Here is a 24,500-nt window from a genome sequence, read left to right as displayed (position 1 = left end):
ATAATCATGACGTAGATTGTGTGAACTAAAACCACAGACATTTTTTACATAGAAAAAAATATCTTGATGCATATACTGGACCTGGTAGGTGAAAAAGCTTAGCGCTTGCCTAAATAGATGAAAAACTTACCTAAGCAATGCAGTTACAAGTACTCCTTGTTAAGTCACATGCATTAACATGCAACACTGGTGAAATTTAATACAAAATTAGCTACTCACCTTTTGCATGATTCCCTTTTCATAATAATAGCGAAGTGATCGGCTAAGTTTATCATAGTTCATAGCTGGCCTATTTTTCTGAATCCCCCAGCGACGTGCCACCTGCCACAAAAATAGATTAGCATTTATTTGCTAAATGCATTTAACAAGCAGATCTTATCATCAGATACTTTATTTGGGGATAGAAGAGGGGAAACCCTGCAGGTGCAATGAATAAACACAAGAGAAAAGGTTGCCATGACCTGAATTTCCCACGTCCTACTATGATTTTTAATTGGACACACAGTCATCCATTAAACTTGAAGCAGACTGACTTATTTGCAAATGTAGTGGAGGGTTGGGGTTTTCATTATTTGTTTGTTTTTAATAAAGAAAATCAATGAAAAAATAAAGCCATAGAAAGAGATGATAGACAAAAAATACTTATGAAGTTCCACCAGAAAACTTTCATGAAAGATGAAAACTTTTCTTTAGTTTGATACTGTGGATAATTGTACTATTCCCATGTTTTCCTTGCTGTCAGAAAACTAATTTATATTAAACACACATGCATACACACTCAGTTCATGAAATAATACAGACTGTACTTGGAATGACAGCGATATTGAGATTATTAGGAGATACAAGTCAAAAGCCAACTCCTAGTCTTAAATATTACTTCAGCAAAGAAAATTAATTCTTTCTTATCAGAGGAGGCAAGGTAATCGTTTGGAAGAACTATATGGTAGTATAAAGAATGGGACAGAAATATCATAGTTGCAGTTGTATCATTTCCCTTAAAAACAAGAATAAAAAGAGAGTTGCAAACAACTTGTGAAGCCATTCCATAGAGAACAATATGCCTTCTGCTCTCACTTATGATTTCCACTTGCCTTTATGCTACCTGTTTTATTGCCAAAGGTAGTTCTGGACAAAGAGACCTTTTGTTTAAAGAGTTTAACAGCTTATTCCCCACCTGAAATTATAATCGGTTGTTGGTGACATTTCAATTACTGGCTGTAAAAATGACTATCATGTCACCAGAGGGGAAAAAAAGTCAGAGCTGATGAAGTCTTTAAAGCACATTTTGTAAAAATGTTTGAGAAGTGCACATGCATACAGCTCTGGAAAAAGGAGAGAGTAGCCAAGCAGCTTCTCTGCAGACTGCTCTATGAAACTTTCCCATAGGTGTCTGGAGCCTTTTGATGCAAACCATAGACGACATGCAGCACTGAGAATTGAAGGGAACTAAATAACAACAGCAAAATCCATGACTTTGATCTCCATCTGGACAATAATTTTTAGAATTTCTTTTGAAAGCATTATTTCCTTCCAGTGGTGCAGCTTTTCAGGCTTATGTAAATTATCATGGCTCTGCTAACTTCAGCTATGTTATAGGTCTATTGAAACATACCTCCAATCATGTCAATTTATTCCAGCTGTAGATTTGGCGTAGATGCATAACCTTGATTCGCCTGTTCATCTTTGTAACACATGCCTATATCACTCTTTATTCCCACCAAGTTTTCCTCTGCATTAGCCAGTCCTAAAAGTCCCCAACATAACAGGCTTGCATAATAAATAAATACACAGCAAAGATAACCACAACGACATAACGGTTGAGAATATGCTATATTGTGTGGTATTTTGACATTCCTAAATAAGCACGCAGGTCCAGAAGTAGTCTTCTAAGGGAGTTTTCCTGTCCCTGAACTGCACAGCATTTATCAAGTCTCGCTCTGTGGAAGGGATTAGGGCTTCTAGCGTCCACTTTTTTAGGGTTGCTGTCCCTGTGACAAGGCAGCATAAATTGACCTATGCCCAATTCTTAGCCTCCACAGTTCACAGTTATCTACTTTCTGAATGAACTATGGTGCTCTAGGAGCTGATACATATTCATTTTTGTTGTCACCCTTTCTACAAGGGCATAAACCTCCAGAAAGGGATGGGATGGAAAGGTCACGTCATTGACATTCTAACCTGCCACAGCTGAACCAACAAGCTCTTTGACTTCCCTTCAATTTACACTTGGCAACCAACAGAAGTGTGCAACTTCCCAGAGGCTATTCTTATTTTAATCGACAGTTTCCGTCAGATCCATGACATTCATATGAAAACAACTTAGGCTCCTTTGTACTCCCTAAGAGCACACAGGAGTGAGGCAAGTTTCAAGTAGCTTGCCTCCTCCAGATCTTGCATGCAGTGCTGCTCAAAACCACAAAGCAACTGCTACAAAGTCAGACAAGCAGATGATCTGGTTAACCTAAATCAGAATATCCAGTTCTTCAGGGAATTACACAAAGAAACCTGAGGGTTTTGTTTTGCTGCTTTCCCTTCCTTAGCTAATAAAATCTATAAAGTTTTTGCACCATCTGCTGGAAACCATTTCTCAATAAATCTCTTCAATCTTGAAAAACTTTGGACATATCTTAAAGACAAGACAAAACTAAGAGGGTAAAAAATACTGAGGCAGGGGGAAAAATCAGATAGCTCATTCACCGAAATCGAGTAAGAGCCTTTCTGAAGATTTCACTCTGTTCTGGGCCAGGTCACACAACTAGTAAGTCCATGTAGCCTGCTAAAGCTGCAGACTTGCCAGCAAAGTTTCAGTATCAAATCAACTAAGACTGTTCTGTGGTCAAATCCTCAGATGCACAATGCCAGGATCTGCCACCGTGACTTGCAGGAGATGCTCAGACAAACAACAGCCAGCACACAGGTCCTTGCAGCAACCTACCCCTCACCCAGACCATGTGGGGAAAGAAACGGACATCAGTCCTGTTGCCATCCCCAACTAGTCTATCATCCCCTTAGGGCTGTTGGCAGACGATGTAACTTAAATGCAAGAAAGCTTTCAGGATGCTTATGCCAGCAGATGGATGGCAAAAGGCAGAAATAGCTGGTGGAACGCAGAAGCAGCCTTACACCCCCGAACCTTCCTACTCAGCTCTAACTCAGACAGGGTCCTGATGGAAAATTTGCTGCCATCTCCTCCTATTACCCAACCCTGTCCAAGGGCAAAAAAGTAAACCATAATTGTACTGCTTTTTGACAACCCTAATCAAATCATCCACATCAGTATTCAATAAAATTCATGCACACAAGATTTTCCAACAGTTTCCATGGCTGTTTAGAATACAGGATATATTATGTAATGTTACCTAGTCCAAAAAAGTTTATGTAATAAAATGTTCAATTTATTCCTGTTTATCACCCAAGTGAACTAAGTCATGCTTCAGCAAATGTTCATGAATACAAGTAATTTTATCTACCCCATGAGTCCTTCATGGTTCAGGAGAGCTGTGCATGAGTGTTTGCAAGCTTAGGATCTAAGCATGCACTAAACAATCCAACGATACAGATAAGCAGGAAGACTCTGAAGAAGACTCTAAAAAGAGGGGGGGTTTATACAATTTTGATGGGATTTTACTGCCTAACAATCTTAACCTCTTCCTTTGCCACTTGTCACACTTCGGGTCTTTCACTCTACAGCCTAAAAGTTCCAAGTTTCCACATCTTCACGCTGAAGAGTATCTGGTGTTGAAAGACTATTCAGGGACAAGTTTTCAAAGGATTTTGAAACAGAGCTCTATCCATGAAGTGGTTCTGAAAAATCCAGGCCCCACAATTAATGCCGAGTATTTTGTAAATCTAGTACTTGCAATATTTTTATTGTCTTGTGGGACTAGGAATCAAGTTTATGCTTAACCACGCCTCTGTCCTAACTGAAGCACTTTCCCTGCCAGTCCTTTCTGTCACCCTTCTAAAGTGCTACTAAAGCAAAACATTGAAGGAAAACAAGGCCTAAGTCCAAAGGAGCACTATTAAATTTGCAGGATGGGGCAGTGGATGTCAGGACATGCTGCCCATCTAACCCACCTCCTCTGGCTCAATCAGCTTGAATTCCATGCCTCGGCCAGTCCATGCTATGAAGTGAGAGTTTGATGGGTCATCAAGAAGAGCTACCAAGAACTGCCACAGCTGAAGCGAGCCTCGCCGTTGGTATGTGGGTCCCTCACGGTACATGCCTGGCTCCTGTTTGACATCACCTGCACAGAATAGCAACAACATTAGACGAGCAATGCACAAAAAGCATCATCACCCAGTTTATCAGATAAACCAGCAAAGCAATCATTAGGGTTAATGAAAGAATTCTTACTACTCAGCCACCCACTAATGCAACATTCCCCTGTCTGCTGTTAATTGTAAACACTCTTACAATAATGTATTAATATACTAGAAAGTACCTAAATTCAGTCATGATTTATGGAAGTCTCCCTAAGCTTATCCCCACTTACTTCTGATACATGCAAATCTCGCTTGCAAACCATGTTGCAGTATCCTCTATCTTAAAAAGCATGAACTATTTTTGTAAGCAACTCTGATGTGTGAAGAACTGTGTTTGTGTACTATACTTTGCACAAGCCCCAGTTTTGGAAATGTAATGTATGCTTCATAAAGCTGCAAAACCCTATTGAGTGAAACTTCTTTTGCATGCAAAAGCTTCTAAGGAAAATTTGACAAAGTATTTGACTTGGACTTAAATAGCATGTGCTTTATGTATAGGTATGCAAATCCTGCAGATATGCGAGTTCCTCTGTGGTATATTGGACTTGCATATAAGCACATACTACTTTTACTCATACCTACATATTAGATTAGTATTCCCCCTGAAAAGCAGTAAGTTAATTCTTCTAAAATTTCAAGTCCAGAGGAAGCCTTTAAAAAACAATAAAATTATTCTGCTAGCTGTTCCACAAACAGCCAGTGAAAAACCATCCTGCTACATCCATACTGTGTCTCTGTTGCTCCTAAATCATATTCATACTAAACAACTCATGCAAACAACAACAGCTGAAAGGTCTGATGCTGAAACAGAGAGTATTTTTTTCTGCATACAATGACAGCAATCCTTGATATGCTGGTAAAACTCCTCATTTCAACTACCAGAACAGCAATACCCTCCAATAAGCAGTGTGACCTGTTTAATACAGAAAGCCAGGACTTTACATTCAACCAGAACATTAGGATGCTCTGATGGCCATTACAGAACGGCTCTGTGTAGTGAAAGCAAGAATAATAATATTACAAATGGAGCACTTCCTTTTGTAATCAGGAAAGAAAATTGAGTCAATAGCTGTGGAAAATAAATAAATCAACAATAAGCTTTTTGGTTTATGTGAGGTTCAAGTTCCAGTCCTGAAAAGCCGCCTTCTTCAAGGTCGGGATTTTTCTTTTAATGATAGTTGAGCAATGCGCAAATAGCAAGTGCAGTATTACAGAGAATCAGATTCTTCACCTGTGCCAATCTTTGATTTCAAATGAAGCAGCTGAGAATCTATTTCTGAAACACCAAGACTAGTCCTAGGCTTATCCCACTTTTGTTTTACTGGCCAAAAAGATCACAATACATCTGCTATTTTTTCCTCAAAAGTCATCATGCTACAAGTATAAACACACCTATTCGTATCACAACATCAGTCTTCTGGAGTACAAGGTGTTCTCTCAATGGACAGTCATAGAAGTTAGCAACAGACTGCTTGTTTTGCAAGCACACAAGTATCTCCAAATATTATTTCATTTACTTTATTTGTATTTCTTTTCCATTTTCATTCCCTTCCCTGTACAAACCCAAACAATCAAAAAGGATTTTCAACAAAGACATAGACAAACGCTACTCCTGAAGAGTTTTAACTTCTTATAGTACAGAGTCTGATCCCATTCGCATAAATAGGAATTTGCCACTTGTACTGAAAACAGATCAGGTCCACAATCATTTTGGGGGAAGAAAAACACCTGACATGATGTGCTTTAAAAAGGAAAAGAAAAAAGCATACATTCCAAAGCCAGGGTATAAAGTAGATTTTCAATAAATCACCCTTTCAGTGAATGTGTCAATCCAGTGACAATGCGATACTGGATTGAGCAATCTTCAGTTAGGTCTAATATTATTTAAAATCCTCTATTTATTTCCTGCTATTCCTTACCAATCTCAAAATGCATGCAATACCTCCGTTTGAGGAACATGTAATTCTTTGTGTTATTTTCATTTTAGAGTCTCCCTTTCTTCAACAAACACAATAAATGCTGCTAGACACACAACAGTTTTGTAATCCATGTAAGTGATTCTCAGGGAAAACAAACAAAATAAAGCAGGACAAAAACCCTAAGAGTTCTCCAGCTCTACTTTGAGCTATGGTCAGAGAGCTGTTCACAAATTTACCAGAAAGTATCTCATCTTTCCTGCTAAAATAAATAAAGCTGGGCATACATACACTAACACAAAGAAGCCATTCTAGCAAATCTAAGTAATTGGTCTCCAAATTACTTACTACTAACAGAGTCACTGGCAAGAAATACTGAGTCCACCTACTTTGTCTATAATGAAATAAATCTGAAATCAACTGAGTTACACCAGGAAACTGATTTTACATTAGAGTAACTGAGGATAATTTGAGTCATTTATTTTAATTGACCTCGGAATCCCTCTTGAAAAAAAAAATCTGTTGTAATGAGTAGTGTTGTGAAAAGATAATTGATTTGTTATCAATCCCACTGAAAAATAAACCACTAGTATGGTATTTAATGTAGTGCAAATACATTGACATAAACACAAAAATGCCCTATACGCTCACTCCCCACTATTCATCACTTCACAGACAGCAAGACGCAGCTTAATCCTCAGTAAAACCAAAGCTGCTGCTTTCTCCGCCATTTTGTTAATTATAAGAACAGCTTCCATTAAATCTCAAAGAACAAGCGATATGTGATCATCAGTGCAATGGAAATCCTCCTATTACTTCTCAACAGTACAGGAACTAAGCTCCTCTGCCACAACTCTGGATACAGCATCTTTTGCTGGCAAAAGTCAAACGACATCCTATTGAAGAGGAGACACTGGTTTCAAGAGACAAAGGTCAGCTTTGGTTGGGTGCACCGCAAATGGTGTGTTAAGGAATCCTAAATTGGAATGTTACTGAGCTTTTTTGATCAGCAACAGAGAAAAGTCCCTCATTTCTTCCTTTTTCATCTCCCCACACAAGAAAGAGAGATGTGTCATACATACCGTCAAACTTCTCTGGAACAACGCAAGTGTCATCATAAAACTGTCTAGGTCCCTTTTCATACATACAGCCTGTAAGTTAAAAAGAGAGAGGTGTTTATATAAAAGATGCATGGAGAAAGACGAGATCATAGGCTTAATGCCAGAGGGAACACTAAGTCATAGAGTAATCAGATTAATATCCCACATCCTTTACACACCGCCCAATCGCAACATTTTGGCCTCAGTACAGGGGTGTTTAATTAATGTGTGCATTCCCAAAAGACTGTTAATCTCCACCTGCAAAAATGAAAAAGCACCCATTTTTCTCTATGATTTATTCAAAAATGTTTGTCTCATTTCCTGTTTGAACCAGCATGGCTTTGACTTTTAACCATTAGTTCCTCCGGGTCTTCTCCCTGCGAGACTAAAAAAGTCCTACTCAGTATTTCCTCCTCACACTCACAGAAGTCACCCCTCTTGATGTTTCTTCCAATTAAGATCATTCTGTAAAATTTCATTTTTGTCGTTAAAAGACACTCTCTGCAACCCTGCATTCTTTCTAGCACTCTCTTCTGTACACACTCCTACTTTTCACTATTATTTTAATGTTTTGCTTAACCAGAACTGTATTACATGCTAGTATCAGCCTAGCTGATATATACTTAGCGAGACAAAACATCTCCTCCTCTCCTGCCTCCCTATGACCCTCCTTTTGACTGTGCAAATATTACAGAAGGCCTTTTTGCCATACGGTTGCCATGTTTGGTTGGGCTAGTTTCCCACTGTGAAGCCCAGGAGGAGGAGGCCCATCGCAAAATATTTTTTTCCAATATACTGTTTCCCAGTTCCATACACCTGATCTACATTCACCATATTAAAAAACCATTCTGTTTAATGTGCCCAGATCACCAAACAATTCAAATTGTTTTCTGTGACTGCCCTGTCCTGCCCATTATTTACCACTCTGCCTATCTTTGTGCCATAAAGTTATCTATTAACTTTGTTCCATATCTTTACTGAAACTGTTGAATAGCAACACTCCTGATATCAATTCCTACAGAACTATAATAGAAACAACCCATTCAGAGATGATTGCCCAGTGACAGCCACTTTTAGATCTGTCAGTTGGCCAGGTCTTAATGTATTTAATATGTACTTTATTGATATTGCTTTGTGCTAACTTCTTAATCAGAATGTAATGCAGTGGCAAACTGAATGCCATAAAAAGTCTAACTATGCAACACAAGTATCTTTACCAATCAAACTCTTAATTTCAGCAAAGAATAGAATCAGATTTGACATGACCTTTATTCCATAAACTCATGTTGACTGATTTCCAAATACAGAAAACAAATATCTATCGAACATCACTGCCTTTTCTACGTCATTCCTAACAATTTTACCACCTCCAAGTACTTATGCGTACATGACACGGCTAAGATTGTTTTTCCCCTATCTGTGCTGTGATTAAAACTCAGATCTGTTGACCTTAGTCCTGCAGTCCGTGGATTCTTCCCTGATGTCCTTCACCTCCCTTACCAAGATGCTATACTTCACATAATTTCATACACTAAGAGTGTTATAAATTTTCATCTCCTGTTTCACCCTCCTTGTTAAACACTACCTTTTCTTTCTATTTTCTGCCTTTATTCCACCCCAAAGCAGGTGGGCTAAAAGCCAGATTTGTTGTCTTTCCAGTTGTCACTTTTCACTGGTCAATGAAGTCTTACTAGAGGACTTTTTCATACATTTGTCTGAATTCTCATCAATCTCAAAACCAATTTCCCTCATGTTTGTGAAATTTGCCCTGTGGAAGACAAACAAATAAACCCTTAAAAAAAAAAATAATCATATCTTGACAAGACAGACACAGCAAAGCAGGAGAGTGGAGGGTACAACCTCTCTTTCAGTGGTCATTTTTTCTTAGTTCTGTTGGCCTTCTTACTTTTAATACATATGAAGTGCTTTTACTCAGAATTATTAATTTTGACAATGATCTAAGCTCTGCCCTACTGAAGTCACTGGAAGTTTTGCTATGTATCACATAGCTGTACAATTGCACCTAAGCAGCACCAAAACATTGCAAAAATTGCAACAAAAGGAAAAGCCAAAAACTTCCACTGAATTTAAAGTACAAAATGGACTACCTGACAGTTAACTGAGCCTGTCACACCAATAGCCTGGAAAATATCACTTAAGCAGAATGGGTGAAATTTTTTAGCCGCTCTTCCTTTCAACTGCTAGAGGCTTTGAAAAGCACAATGAGTAAATTCATTAAAAAATTGCTTCTATCCTGATCAACCTGTGGCACTAAAAGAAGCTATAAAAAATCAGTGCATCAGAAACTCAACACTGGGAAGGGAAAGAAAGATGTTGGGAGTCTTCCCAGCAGCAGAATTAAACCAGTGAATCCCAAATCCCTCCAGGCTTTTTAATTTTTTACATTTCTCTCATACAAAAGCAATACATAATAGAAAACTTAACTTCTGTTCTGTTTGGGTGAGCCAGGAAGCCTTCTTGCCTCATGTAAATGGAATGGCAGCTAGGCACTTCTGAAAGGAGAAGACGACAATGCTAGTCAAAAGACTATCCGGAATTAAAAGTGTGCAGGTTATCAATGAGACAGGCTGCAGGCAGAAGAGCAACAAAAAGGATGCAAGTTACAGTGAGGGAGAACCTGCCAACACACAGTCAGAATTTCAGAGCAGCACGCACAAGGCATGGTGGAGGAGAAAATCATAATGTGAGGATCATAGATCCTATCTAACATAGGCACTTGAACTCAAACCCTTACAGTAATCAACTTTGCTAAAAGGTGACTCTCATGACAATTACACTTTAGACCATTCACAGACCAAAAAATCCACACAAGACAGCGTGAATATTTTAAACTCCGCTTGTTTATCTATCTTTGTAACTAAGTCGACCTAACATTTTCAATCAATTACACAGAAAGCCTGTTAATCACACTGAAGACTTATAAACTCTACATTAATAAAAGGAATGTCATAGTGTAGGATATTTAGAGTAGGATATTGCTTTTCAGACTCCAGTTCAGGATTTGAAGGGTTAATGAAATTTTCTGTGATTGCTAAGTATTTAATCTAGGAATTCAGATGCATCAATTTTACCCTCCACCTGTATGTGCTTAAACAAAAAAAGACAAATGCCTCCCCCCCATTACTGCACACATTCTAAGTAATACAGACATTTGTTTGCCATTCCCCACCTCCACTCAAATCTGCAAGAATGAGAAAAACCAAACAGAACTAATGAAAATGGTGTTCTTTAAATGTCTTTCTATGTGTCTTGCACTGTCCCCAAGTAGCCACATCCTGTGCACAGGGACTTGCAAACAGAAATACACCATAAATGTTTGCCCTTCTAGACCATGTTTAACCCACGTCTTGAATATCAAAAGTCTTGCTTAACAAAGTCTATTTGATCTTGTGATAAACTCCTACCCTAAGCTATGCAATCTGTTACCAGTAACTTGTAAGTCTAAGAGATGCAAACAGAGGTCGAAAGAGCAGACGTTATTTTTCCAACACTGCCTACAGCCTCTTTCAGACTGTGATTTTAAATTTCACTGTTCACTGACTAGCGAAGAGTATCAAAGATCTGGCAGGATAAGAAAATGAGGTTTTACACTGACTTCACAAAACAAGTGAAACACAGGGCAGTAATAAGTTTCCTCTAACAGTCCACAGTCTCTCTTGCACATCTGTGCCAAACTCTTCATTACCTCCTCTCTCGATGAAACATTCAGTGCCTGCCTGCTCAGGCCTCAAGAATCTCTAACGTCTCAGGCAGCTTTTCTGAGCAACCACAGGAATCAGTGATTCAGTGATCACCCGACTCAAGTACAGCTCTGTAGACTAGAAGTCAAGGCTACAAGTAGTGGTTCACCTGCAAGGAATCACTCATGTTACCAAGTTGATTGAATTTTAAGGAGAATGGAAAAATCTACGTAAAAAAAGAGGAAGTTGTAGAACTGAAACAGATGGTATTTTCTATTTTAGGTAAAAATTCACTAGTATTGGCAGCAAAACCCTTTTTGACCCATGAACTCCAGTCCTGCAAAGTGATACAGCAGAGTATACGGAATAAAGAATTACACATGCATTCAAGAAGTTGTGTTCTTAGCCAATTTGGGGTTTCATCTCCCATGCTCCTAAGTCAATTATAATTAACATCTGGAGTCTTTTTAAGGCAAGCATTGTTTGTACCAACATTACTTAATCTTCTGGTTAGCTTGTGCTTAAACAGTCCACAGAGGACCGAAAAATACAGCAAGGAAGAGTTTATTTCTCGTAAAGTAACTAGAGTCTTGTTATCCTAAAGTGCTATCAGTTAATTTATGACTATCAGAGTGGGTCAGACTCTAATCAAATTGTAGAAACATTTCCAAAGTGATTATTCAATCAAATGACTAACATGGTTAATTAGGAGCCATAAACATTGCTCTGAAGTTCATCAAAGTAATGACTTGCCCAGAAAAATTACTGCTAATTAAATTGCCTGCTGCTTTCATTTCTACCTTATCTAATAAAAAGTCCAACCAATGAAATTTAGCATTGCAGTTTTAAATTGTACTAAATGCTTGACTAAGACCCAGAAGTATTTTTACAAGCTAAGCGGAGCTACTTCAAAAGAAAACATTTTAGTGCCGAAATTACAGAGCAATTATATGTTGTCTTCTCCTTAGAGCATTGTTTCAAGACAACAAATAAGACAGAAGTAGGCATAAAATACTTCCAGGGCAAGATCCAAGTGTTTGAGGTGACTGATTCTATCACCTTTTAGCACTTTTTAGTCTTTGACGAAAAATGTTCCTGGATTTAGGACACACAAGCAGCTTATTTCAGACTTTTAATGAGGTAATTCACATTGTAATGTTACATCATCTCAAGAACAGTGGAGTTCCTTTAAAAAAAAAACCCAAACTAACTAAAAATATGGAGATATTAAAAAATTAATTTATCTTTTATTATTAATTTGGAATACTTAGAGGTCATTCTTCATTGCTCCTCTTGCTAACAGCAACATAGCAGTCATCTTAAAACAATTAATATGGCCTTATATCATGTTGTTTTGAAACCATGTTTTCCCAGTAGGCATTGTTTTAAAATTACATGTAATCTAGACACTGTAGAAATGCCTTCTCATCTGGGACTGGCACAGAGAAAAACACTGGAAATAAGCTCTGCTGTGCCTTAATCAAAACACATCAAAGCAGAAAAAGCCCAAACAGACTTCCTGAGGACAAGAAAAACCTGCTACTGACTTTAGCAGGCACAGGTTCTAGGTTTGATTATCAAGAAAGACACTAGAGTCGTCCCTTGGTAAGGAAGCATTCCCTACTAATTATCATACCTGAATTTAAAGCGTTAGGTTGTCTCAGCCTTGTGTAACTCAAAGCAGGTAAGGAATCCTTAAATCCTCTTTTCAATTGTTTTTCAGAGATAAGGACAAGGTTTCAGACCCACAATCACACCCTGCACAAAACGAACATAACTTCACCCCATGTCCCTAGCTACATGAGACACAGGGAAGATGAAGCTTCTGCAGGCAACAGGATGAAGTGACTGTCTTCTCCTGAATGAAGCAGAGCAAAGCAAGAATCGAAAACCTGAACCAGGATTTATCCTTCCACCATTCCTGTTTCTGACCTTCCATAGCCTTCCTAACTAAAGGGCATGCTGTTATGTTACACTCTAACTCTAAATTACTTTTTAGTTCACTTTATCAACTTTATCTGAAGATTTGGAGGCCCAGGGCACTACCTATGTGCATGTGACAAATCACAGTGTGATACAGAGGTACTGCGTTGCATACATGCATGCGCAGAGAGAGAGATGACGAGACCAAGGCTTAGAAGGCATGCACAATCTGTAACAGGGTGGCTGGAAAAGTTGAGCTACCTGCCTGGCCTTGGTCTCCGTGTGGCAGCTCAGGTGAATGGTACTGGGGAGTGGCTGCCTTTATGTGGCGAGCCTGCTAAAAAGTCACTCAAATTCATCAAACACCTCAACTCAAACGTGAAACTTGCCTACTTCCCTATGAAGTAGGTATGAAACAAAGTGGTGACACTAAAACTGGAACCTTCTTACTATTTGCCTGCCTACTTTGTAGATTTACACTTTATTACCAACTAAGTCATATTAATATCAGCTCCCCAAAACTTTGGAGGGACTCCACTGGCAGTGGGTACAGCCAGTCCTGTAACTGAACTTACACCATATCCTCCTCAATTGTCCTCTTCGTCTGAAAAGTAATTACAGGGGTTTTAGCTCCTATTTCACCAATTCAGAGTTGGTATATCTACATAAACACACTTAAATGTGTTGTGCCACTTGTCTTCCCACAGGCAAGAAACACCACACACGCAGATTCTTTCCCTTCATGCTACCGGGCACAGAAGGGCATGCAGAAGCCTCTCGCGTAGCTGGGACCACCGCAGCTCCCCAGCACCACTCACATGTGCCAGCTGGACCCTGTGAGTATGCAGAGCTTTGCAAAGTGCTTACTCGAGCAATTCAAGCATTTCTCTGGTACATGGAGAGGTGGTTTGTGCAGAGGGAGAGATTTTTACCAAGTGCAGAGACAAAGGCGTCCATTTTAAAACAAAATGTTCAAGCTAGAACGCATCATACTTTTGGCCTCAAACTTAAAACATCACAATCACACCGCAAGTAACTTTTCTGTTCATGGATTTCCAAGAGCACTGACAAACTGTTTACAAAGGAGCGCTTCATCCACCACTGAAACACATTTAGCCTCCTGGTGGAAAGCAGCTGTTTACCACCAACGAGAAGCTCTAACCAGCTCCAGGGCAAAGAGCAACACTGAAATCACTGGAAAACAGACAGGGCTTTTTAGGTAAGAAAGGCAATTCTTCAAACTAGACTGCAACAAGTCGCTAAGGTGGCACTAGGCATCACTAAGAAAAGTGCATGATCTGTGTTTTGCAGGGAGAAGTACCAAATTATTCTTTTTGATCATGAAACCTATGATTTTGTTCACCTGCAGAACACACTTAGATTAACACTCTTATGTCTCTCCAAAACAGAAATGTTCAGGTAGAAACACTAGAACTAATGACACTCTCCCTATACAGGAATTGCTTGAGCATATTTCACAACTCAAATCCTGGTGGATCAGGTTTTAGTTCAACTACTTTTAAAAGCACTATACCATCAGAAGCTATGTAATTACAACAGAGTCCTATGTATTGGTAAAATCCTGGCAATAAAAAAGTCAGCATTATTTTTTCATTAGCAGGTTCAGCATGAAAAACGTAGGTGCACTGAAGCTACATGTATGAAAGTAGAGTCACTACCTGCTCTAAAAATCAAGCTAAAAATTAAGTATTCTTTCCCCAAATCATTGTGCAGTTTAAAAACATTCAGAATGGAACATTTTGTTCATTTTGCCTGTCACTAGCCTTCGGACCAGCAATTAGGGAAAAAAAAAATAAATCTACAAGTATGTGCACTCATAGATACACATCCATTCCCTTCTAAAAAATAGCTAATTAAAAATTGTTAAGTTTAATTTCTTACATCTCATTTGACAAAAACCTACTGAAGAACTAGATTTGGCCCCACCAGGTCATGTCTAAGTGGAATTATTACACACATACAGAAAAAAATCCTTAAGCAAACAGCTTCCTTTCCACAACTTTGTTTTTTAGATCTATGACAACATCTAATGCATTTTCTGAGACCAGATGTCAACAGCCTGTCTAGGCGATGTGTAACTTTTTATACAGCAGAACAGGAAAACAAAGGCTCATACATTCGGCTCTGAATTGAAATTCCACATGGAGCTGATCTTTTGAGTATACTTTAAAATAATGTATTTGCTTTTATTAACCTCAGTAACCGTAAAATGTATTTTAAACATCGCATCCCTTTGAATTCAATAAGACAGCAGTATTTTTTTCTCTCTCTCGCTCCTTTTGTTGGTAATCTTACTGCAAAAACGTCTGTTTTTTTTTTCCCCCCCGCCCCATCCCCTGCCTGTAAAATCGAAGTTGGACAAACACTGCACGGCTGAAGTGACATATTTGAATGGAATTCAGACCGACCAGTTCCTGTTTATGTTTCTGATTTGAGAATGTAGCCTTCTCATTCACTATACATTAGAAACACACCAAGGCCATAAATGGTGTCAGGTTTCAGGCAGGCAGGGCCAAGCGGCATTAATCATTACTTTAAGGCAACTGGCAAAAGCAGCAGCTGAGGGAACACTACACCCTTCAGCTCCGCACAAATGGACATTCCAGGGTTTGGCGTGTGTGGGTTGTTTTCCCCCCCACCCCCCTTCAGCATCCATTTTATGAATGAAACTTCAGGCTGCACAGAGTCCATTCATATAAAAGCTGTGCTCACAGGGCTCAGTCTCTCGGGATCTATCAGTCTTGGGCAAGGCTGATGTGATTGGTTTAAGGCAGGCTTCAGCCTTCCATTACTGATTTAAAATGCAGCCTGTGTCCATTTGACCTGCGTTAATGCACAAAGAGTAAATCCAGACTGCGCTCTCAATCCTCAAATCAAATCATTAGCCAGTGCCACTTACTGTAACTGTAGATTTAGAGGATATTTATCCATTTCTTTGAAAAACAAGGACTGCAGGACAATTTTTCAGATTGTATTGTCTGCTTTGAAAGCAAAAATAGATGTATGGTCTCCTGCTTATATACTCACATTAACTTGGCATTCAGGTTTTCCTTTGTTCATAAAGATAATATTACAAAATGAATTCTGTTCTGACTACAGATTTCTTTCAGACAGAATTAGTGAATAGAGGAAATCAGCTAGATGGGAAGCAAGTGAAAAGTTAAAATTCTGCCCTTCACAGAAATCTTCTGAAGTCCAGGTTTCCCAAGTTTCCCCCTCAGATGCTCTTATTTTCTACTGTCGTAACTCCCAACAGCAGATTTGTGTGTATGTGTCTTAAGAGCAAGTACAAAGTGCACTGCAGCTTAACTACCGAACAAAATCCACACTCATTCACTGAAGCAACAGAGCAAAGACAAGCTCCTGAAACAAGAGGGTGAAAAATTTTAAACCACAGAAATGAGGCTCAGGAAAACTGAAAAACCAAAACCAAGGAGAGACTTCCCAAACCTACTGAACTCAAGAGCAAACCGCTATTCCTTCTCCCCTCCTGCCTTTATGCCAGCTGGATTTTCATTGAGAACAATCGTACTGCTGTGTATAAGAATTTCTTTAAGGCCATAAGGAGATGCAGTTTTGAGATGCACGTACTGAAGCACCATATCCAGGAAGAGAATGGTATCAGTTCTGTTTCACAGAGCATTTTACAAAACTATGTTCAAAAATACTGCAAATATTTGCAACCTGACCAAAAAAAAAAAAAAAAAAAAAAGGAAAGAAAAAGAAAACCTACAGAGAATTTGAGGAAAAGATTAAGCAGCTGGAGGATTTATGAAGCAAGATCTCAACGAGTCACACAGACAGATGAAGAGTATACATGCAAAGTGTCTACAGAGATTTAGAGGTGGTACGTTAATACCAAGGAATTGTTTAGGATGAGTCAAAGAGGTGTAGCTATGAGCAAAGGAACGGAACTGATCAAAGGGAAAATTTAGGCTTATGATCAAGAAATAATTCTTAACTGTGAAGTCTATTAGTCTCTGAAATAATCTCCCAGGGGAATAATTGTAGTAATAATACTTAGGACTCATACAGTGCTTTATGTTTTCAAAGCACTGTACAAAAAGACTGTAATTAAAGACAGTAGTAGAAGCACCATGAGTTGTGTCATTTTATATGCTGCACTGGTCAATGCACTAGAGAATATCCTGGAAAAAGCAAACCTGCACTGACTCTGACAGCTAAGATTTCCTTTTTTCATTCATAGTAGCATCTCCAAACATCTAAACTTTACCTTGAAGAAGTACAATAGAATATCCAACTGTTGTTTAAAAAAGGGGGGAAAAAAGCAATCTGCAAATAAATATACTTCCGAGAAATAAATTTAATTCTTTTTTCCCTTGAAATTTTAATTCAACACATTCCCTTATGCTGTTCTACAAACTCCCAAATCTAAGGACGTGTCAGCTTATCTCTAAGGAAGGATATGCTAACCAGGGATCTTTTTCCACGTTAACTCACATTGATTAGCTTTTCATAAACCACCACATCAGATATTTGAAAGGACTCTTGCTTTTTATTCCATTCCCAGTCACTAGGTAAATACACATTTATAACACGAATGGTAGAATGTTAACAACATCCTAATACCTAATAAGACCAAACTTTGGAGGTTAAGAAGTGTCGTGATTACAACTTCCTGCGCAACCTCGACACAACTCCTTTGTTGCAAATGAATTATGATACAGCCTTTTGCCTCAGCACTTGTCTCTTGAGTGCACAGGTCAAAACAGTTTGGAGGAAGGAGAGCCATGCTGTAAACAGCTTTGCAGGTGGAGCCCCTGCTTCATTTGCTACAAAGGCTGGAAGTTGTGTACTTAATGAGGTAGAACGTTTTAAGAAAGGAAAAGATGACCTCAAGATTAATACAGCTGAATGGTCAATTTTAGGCCCCATCAAAGCCCATTCCAGCCCCAATGAAGTTTTCCGAAGTAGTCACATTGCTTCTGCCAGATTTTTCGTATTTCGTATTTCTTATTTTTGCAGTACTTACACAGGGACCCTAACGTGATGTTCCCATACTTCCTCGCCTAGAAATACAGAGAAAGTCCTTAGAAGCTAACCTTTGAACGTATATAATACATAACGTTCTTTAAGAATCATCCAGTCCTAACTGGGTACCCAAAATAAATAGGTATCTATCTATCTATCTATCTATCTCTGATGTGTCTCTCTGCCTCCGCTCATCTCTCTTAACAGAGGGGCAGTTCTCCATCAATTCTCACATGCCAATACAAGGTATTTATTGTTTGTGAGGTCTCAGGAATTAAAGAGATGAGCAACTCAGAAAGCAAGATATGAAGGCTAGCAATTCTGTCTGGATAGTTCATTCTTTAAGTGATTCGACTAGTAGCTTACAAGGAAACTCTGGAAGTGACAGGGAAAGAATCCAGATTTTCTAAGGTCCGTTCAGGCGTACTAATTGTGAGGCTACCCTAAAATGTAACTGTGAGAACAGCCCTACTAATGCCTCTAAACTGCTTAGGGAAGACTGAATCTATCTAGATTTCAACAGATAAATTCCTGGCAATCAGTAATAAGTATATGCAAGCAACAATTCCTCCTCTACTACCATGTGTCCTCTACTATCTCTAACACCATCATGCAACAAATTTCAAAGTTCCCAAAGACATGGCCACAAAAGAACTTTCCAACCAAAATAACTATTTCAATTGGGCAAAACAAAATATGAGATTTAAACTTAATAATATGTCATTTTAAAACTAGATTTTAGTACTAATTGATACACACATAGCTAGAGTTGTACCTTTGTGTATCTGCAAATACACTACATTAAGGAGGGATGATCAAGGCTGCAAAGATCCTACTTAAAAATAAAGCCCAGAATAGATGAGGTGTTTCAAAGTTTGGCCTTTTTGTTTAAGTACCTGCATACATGAACTGAATTCTGGAAGTGCTAATGAATGCCTGCTATTAGCCCTTGTAAACAAAGATCTTGGGAAGCCTTCTGAAGTATATTCATTAATGATGCAAAATCCTAAAGCTCTGTATGTCCTTGGTTGCATCTTTGTGCTTAAAGTTGCTAGATATAGCATCAAGTACTAAATACATCTGACTGGCAGCCATGAAAAAAAAAAAAAAATCCATGGCAGAAAATAAGCTGTGATTGATTGAACATGTATGATGCACTGTGACTTCCAGAAGTGTGGATGGATAAGGAAGAGCTTCTGCTCTGTTGACATTTTTCTTTTTCCATTATCTCAAACATTCTGCAGTAGAAATTGCATACCTGCAATTACAATTACAACTAATTGATCTGCCATTTCCCATATCATAATTAACATCATGTTTTAATAGAGTTATAATCATTCCATAATAATGCTTTTCATTCACCAGCTTCCCACAAAGTCTAAAAGTATAGTGCACAAAAGCAAAGAACTTTCATGAGGCTCTTTCAAAAACATCCCAAAAGGAAAACATTCCCAAAAGGAATTGGTGTATTACAATGAACTTTTGAAATATGCTTCTATATTCTTATCTGCGCTGCAATAAAATACCAGGCAAAAAAGACTTTTCATTCTGGCATTCCTCCTTCCCTGAACATCCATAGGTGAAAAATGAAATCAATGATTCAGTGACAAATACATTATGTTTCCTAAGGGGTTATTTAATGTACTCTTAGCAAGGATGGAAAATGATGGTTTCTAGAGAACAGATGGTAACAAGACAAAATATCAGCAGACCACAGTTGTTGACTGCAATTTATGGAGTGTACAGATGTGTCAACTTAAATGCAGTAATTCTGAGGCCAATAAAAGTACTTCCTGATACCAACAGATTAATTTTTCATGACCACTGGTTACATAGCTATTACATTTTTAAAAACTAATTATTCATCTACAAAAGAAACAACAATTTTGCTTGAACGTCATTACTATAAAGTGGAATGTTGTTCTTGCTGGCACAAAAAAAAAGACATGACAGGACTGGATACAAGTTTGCACATCTTTCTTTCAGAATGAAATTTCCTACTTTTTTCCATAAAGAATATTCCAAAGAAAGATGAATGCTAGCAGCCAACCCAGATTTAAAGTAATAGTATGCAATAAGGAGATCTCAATTCCTAGCCAAATATGAAGCATGCTTACAAAAGGGCCTTTTTTCAGCCTTTAATTTAGCAGGATGAATAACGGTGCTTGTGAAGGTTGCAAGGGACTGGCAGTGCCTGAAGCTGCAGTCCCCCATTTATTATCCATCGCCACATTAACTATGCAGACAGTCTCTCCCATGCTGCTGTGTAAGGCTGAAGATACACGACTGCCAAAGGCAAGTATCTCAGAGCCTTCATCAATGAACAGGTTTAGTTCTAGATCTGATCCTTGTAATCTGAACTCATTTTCATCTTGTCTTGTATTTCAACTTGGAGAAATATTTCACCCTTGGCCCCCTCCCTGTATAGGCCTAACTCAAATTTACCTACAGATTGGTTCTGTGCTTGTCAAGAATAAGAAAAGAGAAAGCAGCTCTACTTTCCAAATTCCCTTGTTCTAACATAGAGATCAACTCTAAAACAAACACTTCACATTAACAATACCACAAAATACCCCACTAAATAGACAATGTTAAGTTAGCTACAGAAAAGACAATAAAAACCAGTTCTCCACTATATCAAATTGCAAGATAGTTTGTCATGGGCTAAACTTTCAAAGGAGACCTCAACTCAGCTGCCATGTAGCCTTTGGGAATTAAACTGCAAAAGTATCTAGCCAGAAACTGAAGCAGCAGGAAAGCACTGCAGGTACTGCAGCACCCAGAAGAAGGGAGAGTCAGACTGAAGTCAGGGCCACCCATTCCCCCCACCGAACTAAGCGTGCATGCGTATGAACACAATGTACCCTCCCCTCCAGAAGCACGGTAAGGACTCGCTGAAAGCCCTCTCTTTCAACCGTGTGGCATACACAAAGCAGGACAGAGGCAGAGACTGAAGAGGAGCTGCAGAAATCACTTACACCAAAACTGAAAAACATGTTTTGACTGCATTTTCTTGGCTCCATAGGGATTAACTGTTTTCCCCACCTAGCCCACTCCATGCTATTTAATCTCAGCTTCCCTCCATACCAACCTTCCATCTTCCTTCTCCTTGCTACTTGGTAATCATTACTAAACTCCTTTTTTTCTTTCCCAAGTCTCTCTCTATTTTCCCAAGTATAATATAAATGTTATGTTTAAATTGTGGCAAATATTTACAATGTTATTCCCTTGATTTATGTTTTTATCCTTTCTATTGCTTATCTTTTCTGTTTTGACCAGAAGCTATTGAGAGCAGGCTCTGCTACCACCTCCTCTGTTTTGTACTGTCTGTAGAGCAATAAGGTTCCATTCCAGTTGTCCTATAAGCACAATCATAATAAACATTATTAATAGCAGCAGCGTATTCTCTACATCAGCAACCTGGCATCACAGATTATGCACCTCCACAAAACACAGCAGTATGCACAAACTGAGAAGCTGACACCAATTTGGCTGATTCTTCTCCCTCATTGGTTTTATAGCTGTATAAACCCCACTTCAGCGGAGTTACTCCTGATTTAAAGTAGTGCAAGCAAGAAGAGAAAGAGTCCTCTATTTCTGGCAGACAAATGAAAGAGCTCGTAAAACGGAGCACACAAATTCAGAGGTCAGAGACGAGATAGTACAGAACAAGCCCCCTCTTAAGCAAAGCTCAATTCTGCACTCATGATTTGTTCTTCTCTGGCTTCTTTAACCTGTGCACTTTCTGGACAGAGAGTTCTAGAAAATGAAATCCTTTACAGGGCAAGCAATGGTGGCACAAGTCACACTGTACTATGTAGCAATCTTATTACTTCGTGAGCTATCTCAGATATAAATTACTTCAGGAGACTTAGAAGCCAAAAGAGCAAGTTTTAATTCATACAATCAAAATATCAATAGCATTGGCTTGGACTCACTTATTACTTTACTATGCAGAACTAAAGGAGAGTCCCACCTACCTGAATCATATGCAAAATCTCTAGGTTCCTGTTTAATCATCAGAGGAGGAGGAAAATTTTGACTGGCTGCACTGCCAACCATAGCGTTGTGTTCATAAACTGGATCGTGGTACTCCTGCTTAAAACCTTGAGGTGGGAAGGGGATGTTTGGCTCAGACATCTGGCGCTGATATATTGGACGTCCTTCCCTTGGCATTGCAGGCAAAGGTGGGAAAGAATTGCAAGGTTCAGAGAGCTGGCGGCGAAATCTAGGACACAAGTTAGAGAGGTCATGTAAAGGACTTGAGCCACATTCTATTTCCCAAAGATCTTCACAGGCCATGATTAGTGGCTGTATCACCTTCTCAGTAGCAAACATTTTGCTTATGGTCATGCCAAGTGCTCCCATCAGGATCACTTGCATTGTAGAATAGCAACAAGCAAAGAAACAAAACCAACCCCCACCTATTAATACTAGCTCTAAGACCTGTCCCCACCACCATGTTCTTTGCTTTCAGTATCTTCTCTCAACAGAAAAGGTAAACAGGAAATGCACCAGCTTCAAACCAGTAGCAAGACTGACATCCTACCACAGTAATACAAAGGAGGCTTAGGTAGAGTTCTCTGTTCTTTCATGAGTATTAGCGACATATTGCTTGTACTCTAATTTACTCTTACCATTCTTACTGTTACATGGAAGCCATTCTGACTACAGTAAACACAAACATTTTGAATAAAGGGTATTGTCTGCTGTAACATCTGGAATCATTCCAGGGTAAAATTCCACAGTTCTGTCCCCTCAGGGATAGCGCTGTGGGAGATCTACCTGCAAGGCTGGCATTGCATTCCAGCTCTAATGGGAAGGGAATGTAAGCATCCCAGGAAAAGGAGAGGGTGCAAATTTTTCCTAAGAGAAACAATGCCTAAGAATTCACCTCCTGCCTTAACTTGTTCCCTTGGTCATTTCTACATGGAAGAAGTCATCCATACAAGCCACACTGCCATTCACTACTCCCAAATGCTCTTCAGTAGGCATAAAATCTGATAATTCAGTTTTAAATTAACTTCATTTACATGCAACACTACTCAAGAACCTATGCTTGTTGTTTCTTCCATAAAACATATCTACCTGAACTAAAAGACCAGAATGTAATTACTAGGACATCTGCAGGTTCAGAAGCATAGAGAATACAAGGATGCTATTTTCCCACCCTACCATGATGAACTGCACAAAATCTTCCTGTCATCTCCTGCAGGTTACCACAGTAGTGGTTACCACCACTGTAGTAATATTGTGTCTGCATTAATCCACAGCAGATGCAACATTCTTGCACAAACCACTTACTAGTCCTGTTATCACTCATCATGAACAAGGCATACTTTTTTAAAAATTAAAATAAATTAAAAAAAGAAACCTGTGTCCTTCTCTGGAAGTTTCTCACTGTCACCCTAAAAAAAAAATCCAGAACTAATCATTCTTCAGCTTCCTGTACTTTGTATCTGAACTGACTGTGGTTCACACAAGGAAAAGCAGACATTCTCTTGGAGAAAACTCGGTGAGTGAAGAAGAATGCAGGGGTTTCATTTCACAGGGAATACAATCCTTGACTATTCACTCATATGTAGTGCATGTTTCTGAAACAACTGAAACTCTACTAGTGTCTGTCATAATACTGCTGTGAACTTGGTCTGACAAATATTTACTGTCATAGCTTAATTACAAATACTGTGGGAGCTACAGAGATAGAAACTATTACAATGTAGTAATGGAGACAAAATTTTTTTAATGGTGCTGTAAATATTATATTTTGCAGTAGAAAGAGTACTGCACTAACATTGGGGTTTGCAATTCCACCTACACCTGCAGAAAATAAACTTAGAAACTCAAATGTATTATGAAACAGTTAGGCTGACTGGCACTGCATTCATTTCCCTCTTTTCCTTTTTTCATTAGCCAAAAAAAGAAGCAGAAATTATCATTAAGAACTGTCAAGGAGTGAATCAGAAAATTGCAACTTGAATTTAAAATAAGAAACAGGCTCACTCACAAAGCCTCAAAGGAAGTTAATAATACTTGTTGTACTGGAAGCTTTGTATGGAATCAAGCCATTTGTTTTTACAAGTGGATTTGATTCCTGTTGGTACTTGTTAGGACCACTTATGGTTCATATATTCACGCCCTGTATGAAGATGTATGGGCTGTATGTTCTAGATACTAATGCTATCTTATACTACCAATGCATGTTCCAAAGAAATATGCCTTGAGTTATAGATTTATACAAACTCGTGTAGGTAGGTCATTTGTTTAAATGACATTTTCTGAATACACTCATTGTAGTAGCATATCACCTTGTAAAGTGGAAAGATTTGTATTTCACAAAAATATGAAGTACACATTTGCTTCAAACACCTGTAAGTGAGAAGATTCAAAATAAATACGAAAATGGGGAAAAAATATCTTCCAGTATAATTGTACCTTTCTTTAAAAAAAGGAGAAAAATGTCATTTTTTTTGCCTGAGTCAGCTATTTCGGACTTCACTAAAATACATGATGTTCTATTACGGAAAGGAAGCATTAGTGCAAAATGCCCTGAAGAATATGAACATCAAAGATGGGGGGGG

General features: G+C 38.6%; 1 protein-coding gene across 6 annotated transcripts in view; it reads right to left on the bottom strand.

Annotated features, from left to right (window-relative positions):
* ETV1 (ets variant 1) overlaps positions 1-24,500 on the bottom strand; it is a 65,158-nt gene that overhangs the window by 4,095 nt on the left and 36,563 nt on the right. For 5 of the 6 annotated variants that reach the window (XM_009705353.1, XM_009705354.1, XM_009705357.1 and 2 more), the window contains 6 exons: positions 21,900-22,147; positions 9,728-9,795; position 9,074; positions 7,265-7,333; positions 4,078-4,247; positions 220-321 (listed from right to left, as the gene is read on the bottom strand). In XM_009705353.1, coding sequence (XP_009703655.1) covers positions 220-321; positions 4,078-4,247; positions 7,265-7,333; position 9,074; positions 9,728-9,795; positions 21,900-22,147 — 658 coding nt within the window. The remainder of the gene's footprint in view (positions 1-219; positions 322-4,077; positions 4,248-7,264; positions 7,334-9,073; positions 9,075-9,727; positions 9,796-21,899; positions 22,148-24,500) is intronic. The other variant, XM_009705356.1, reaches the window with a different exon arrangement.

The sequence above is a fragment of the Cariama cristata genome, unplaced genomic scaffold (genome assembly GCF_000690535.1).
Source record: "Cariama cristata isolate BGI_N322 unplaced genomic scaffold, ASM69053v1 scaffold22668, whole genome shotgun sequence".
NCBI classification, from domain to species: Eukaryota; Metazoa; Chordata; class Aves; order Cariamiformes; family Cariamidae; genus Cariama; species Cariama cristata.
The sequence above is the reverse complement of the archived record's forward strand: the minus strand, read 5'-3'. Positions and strand labels throughout refer to the sequence as shown.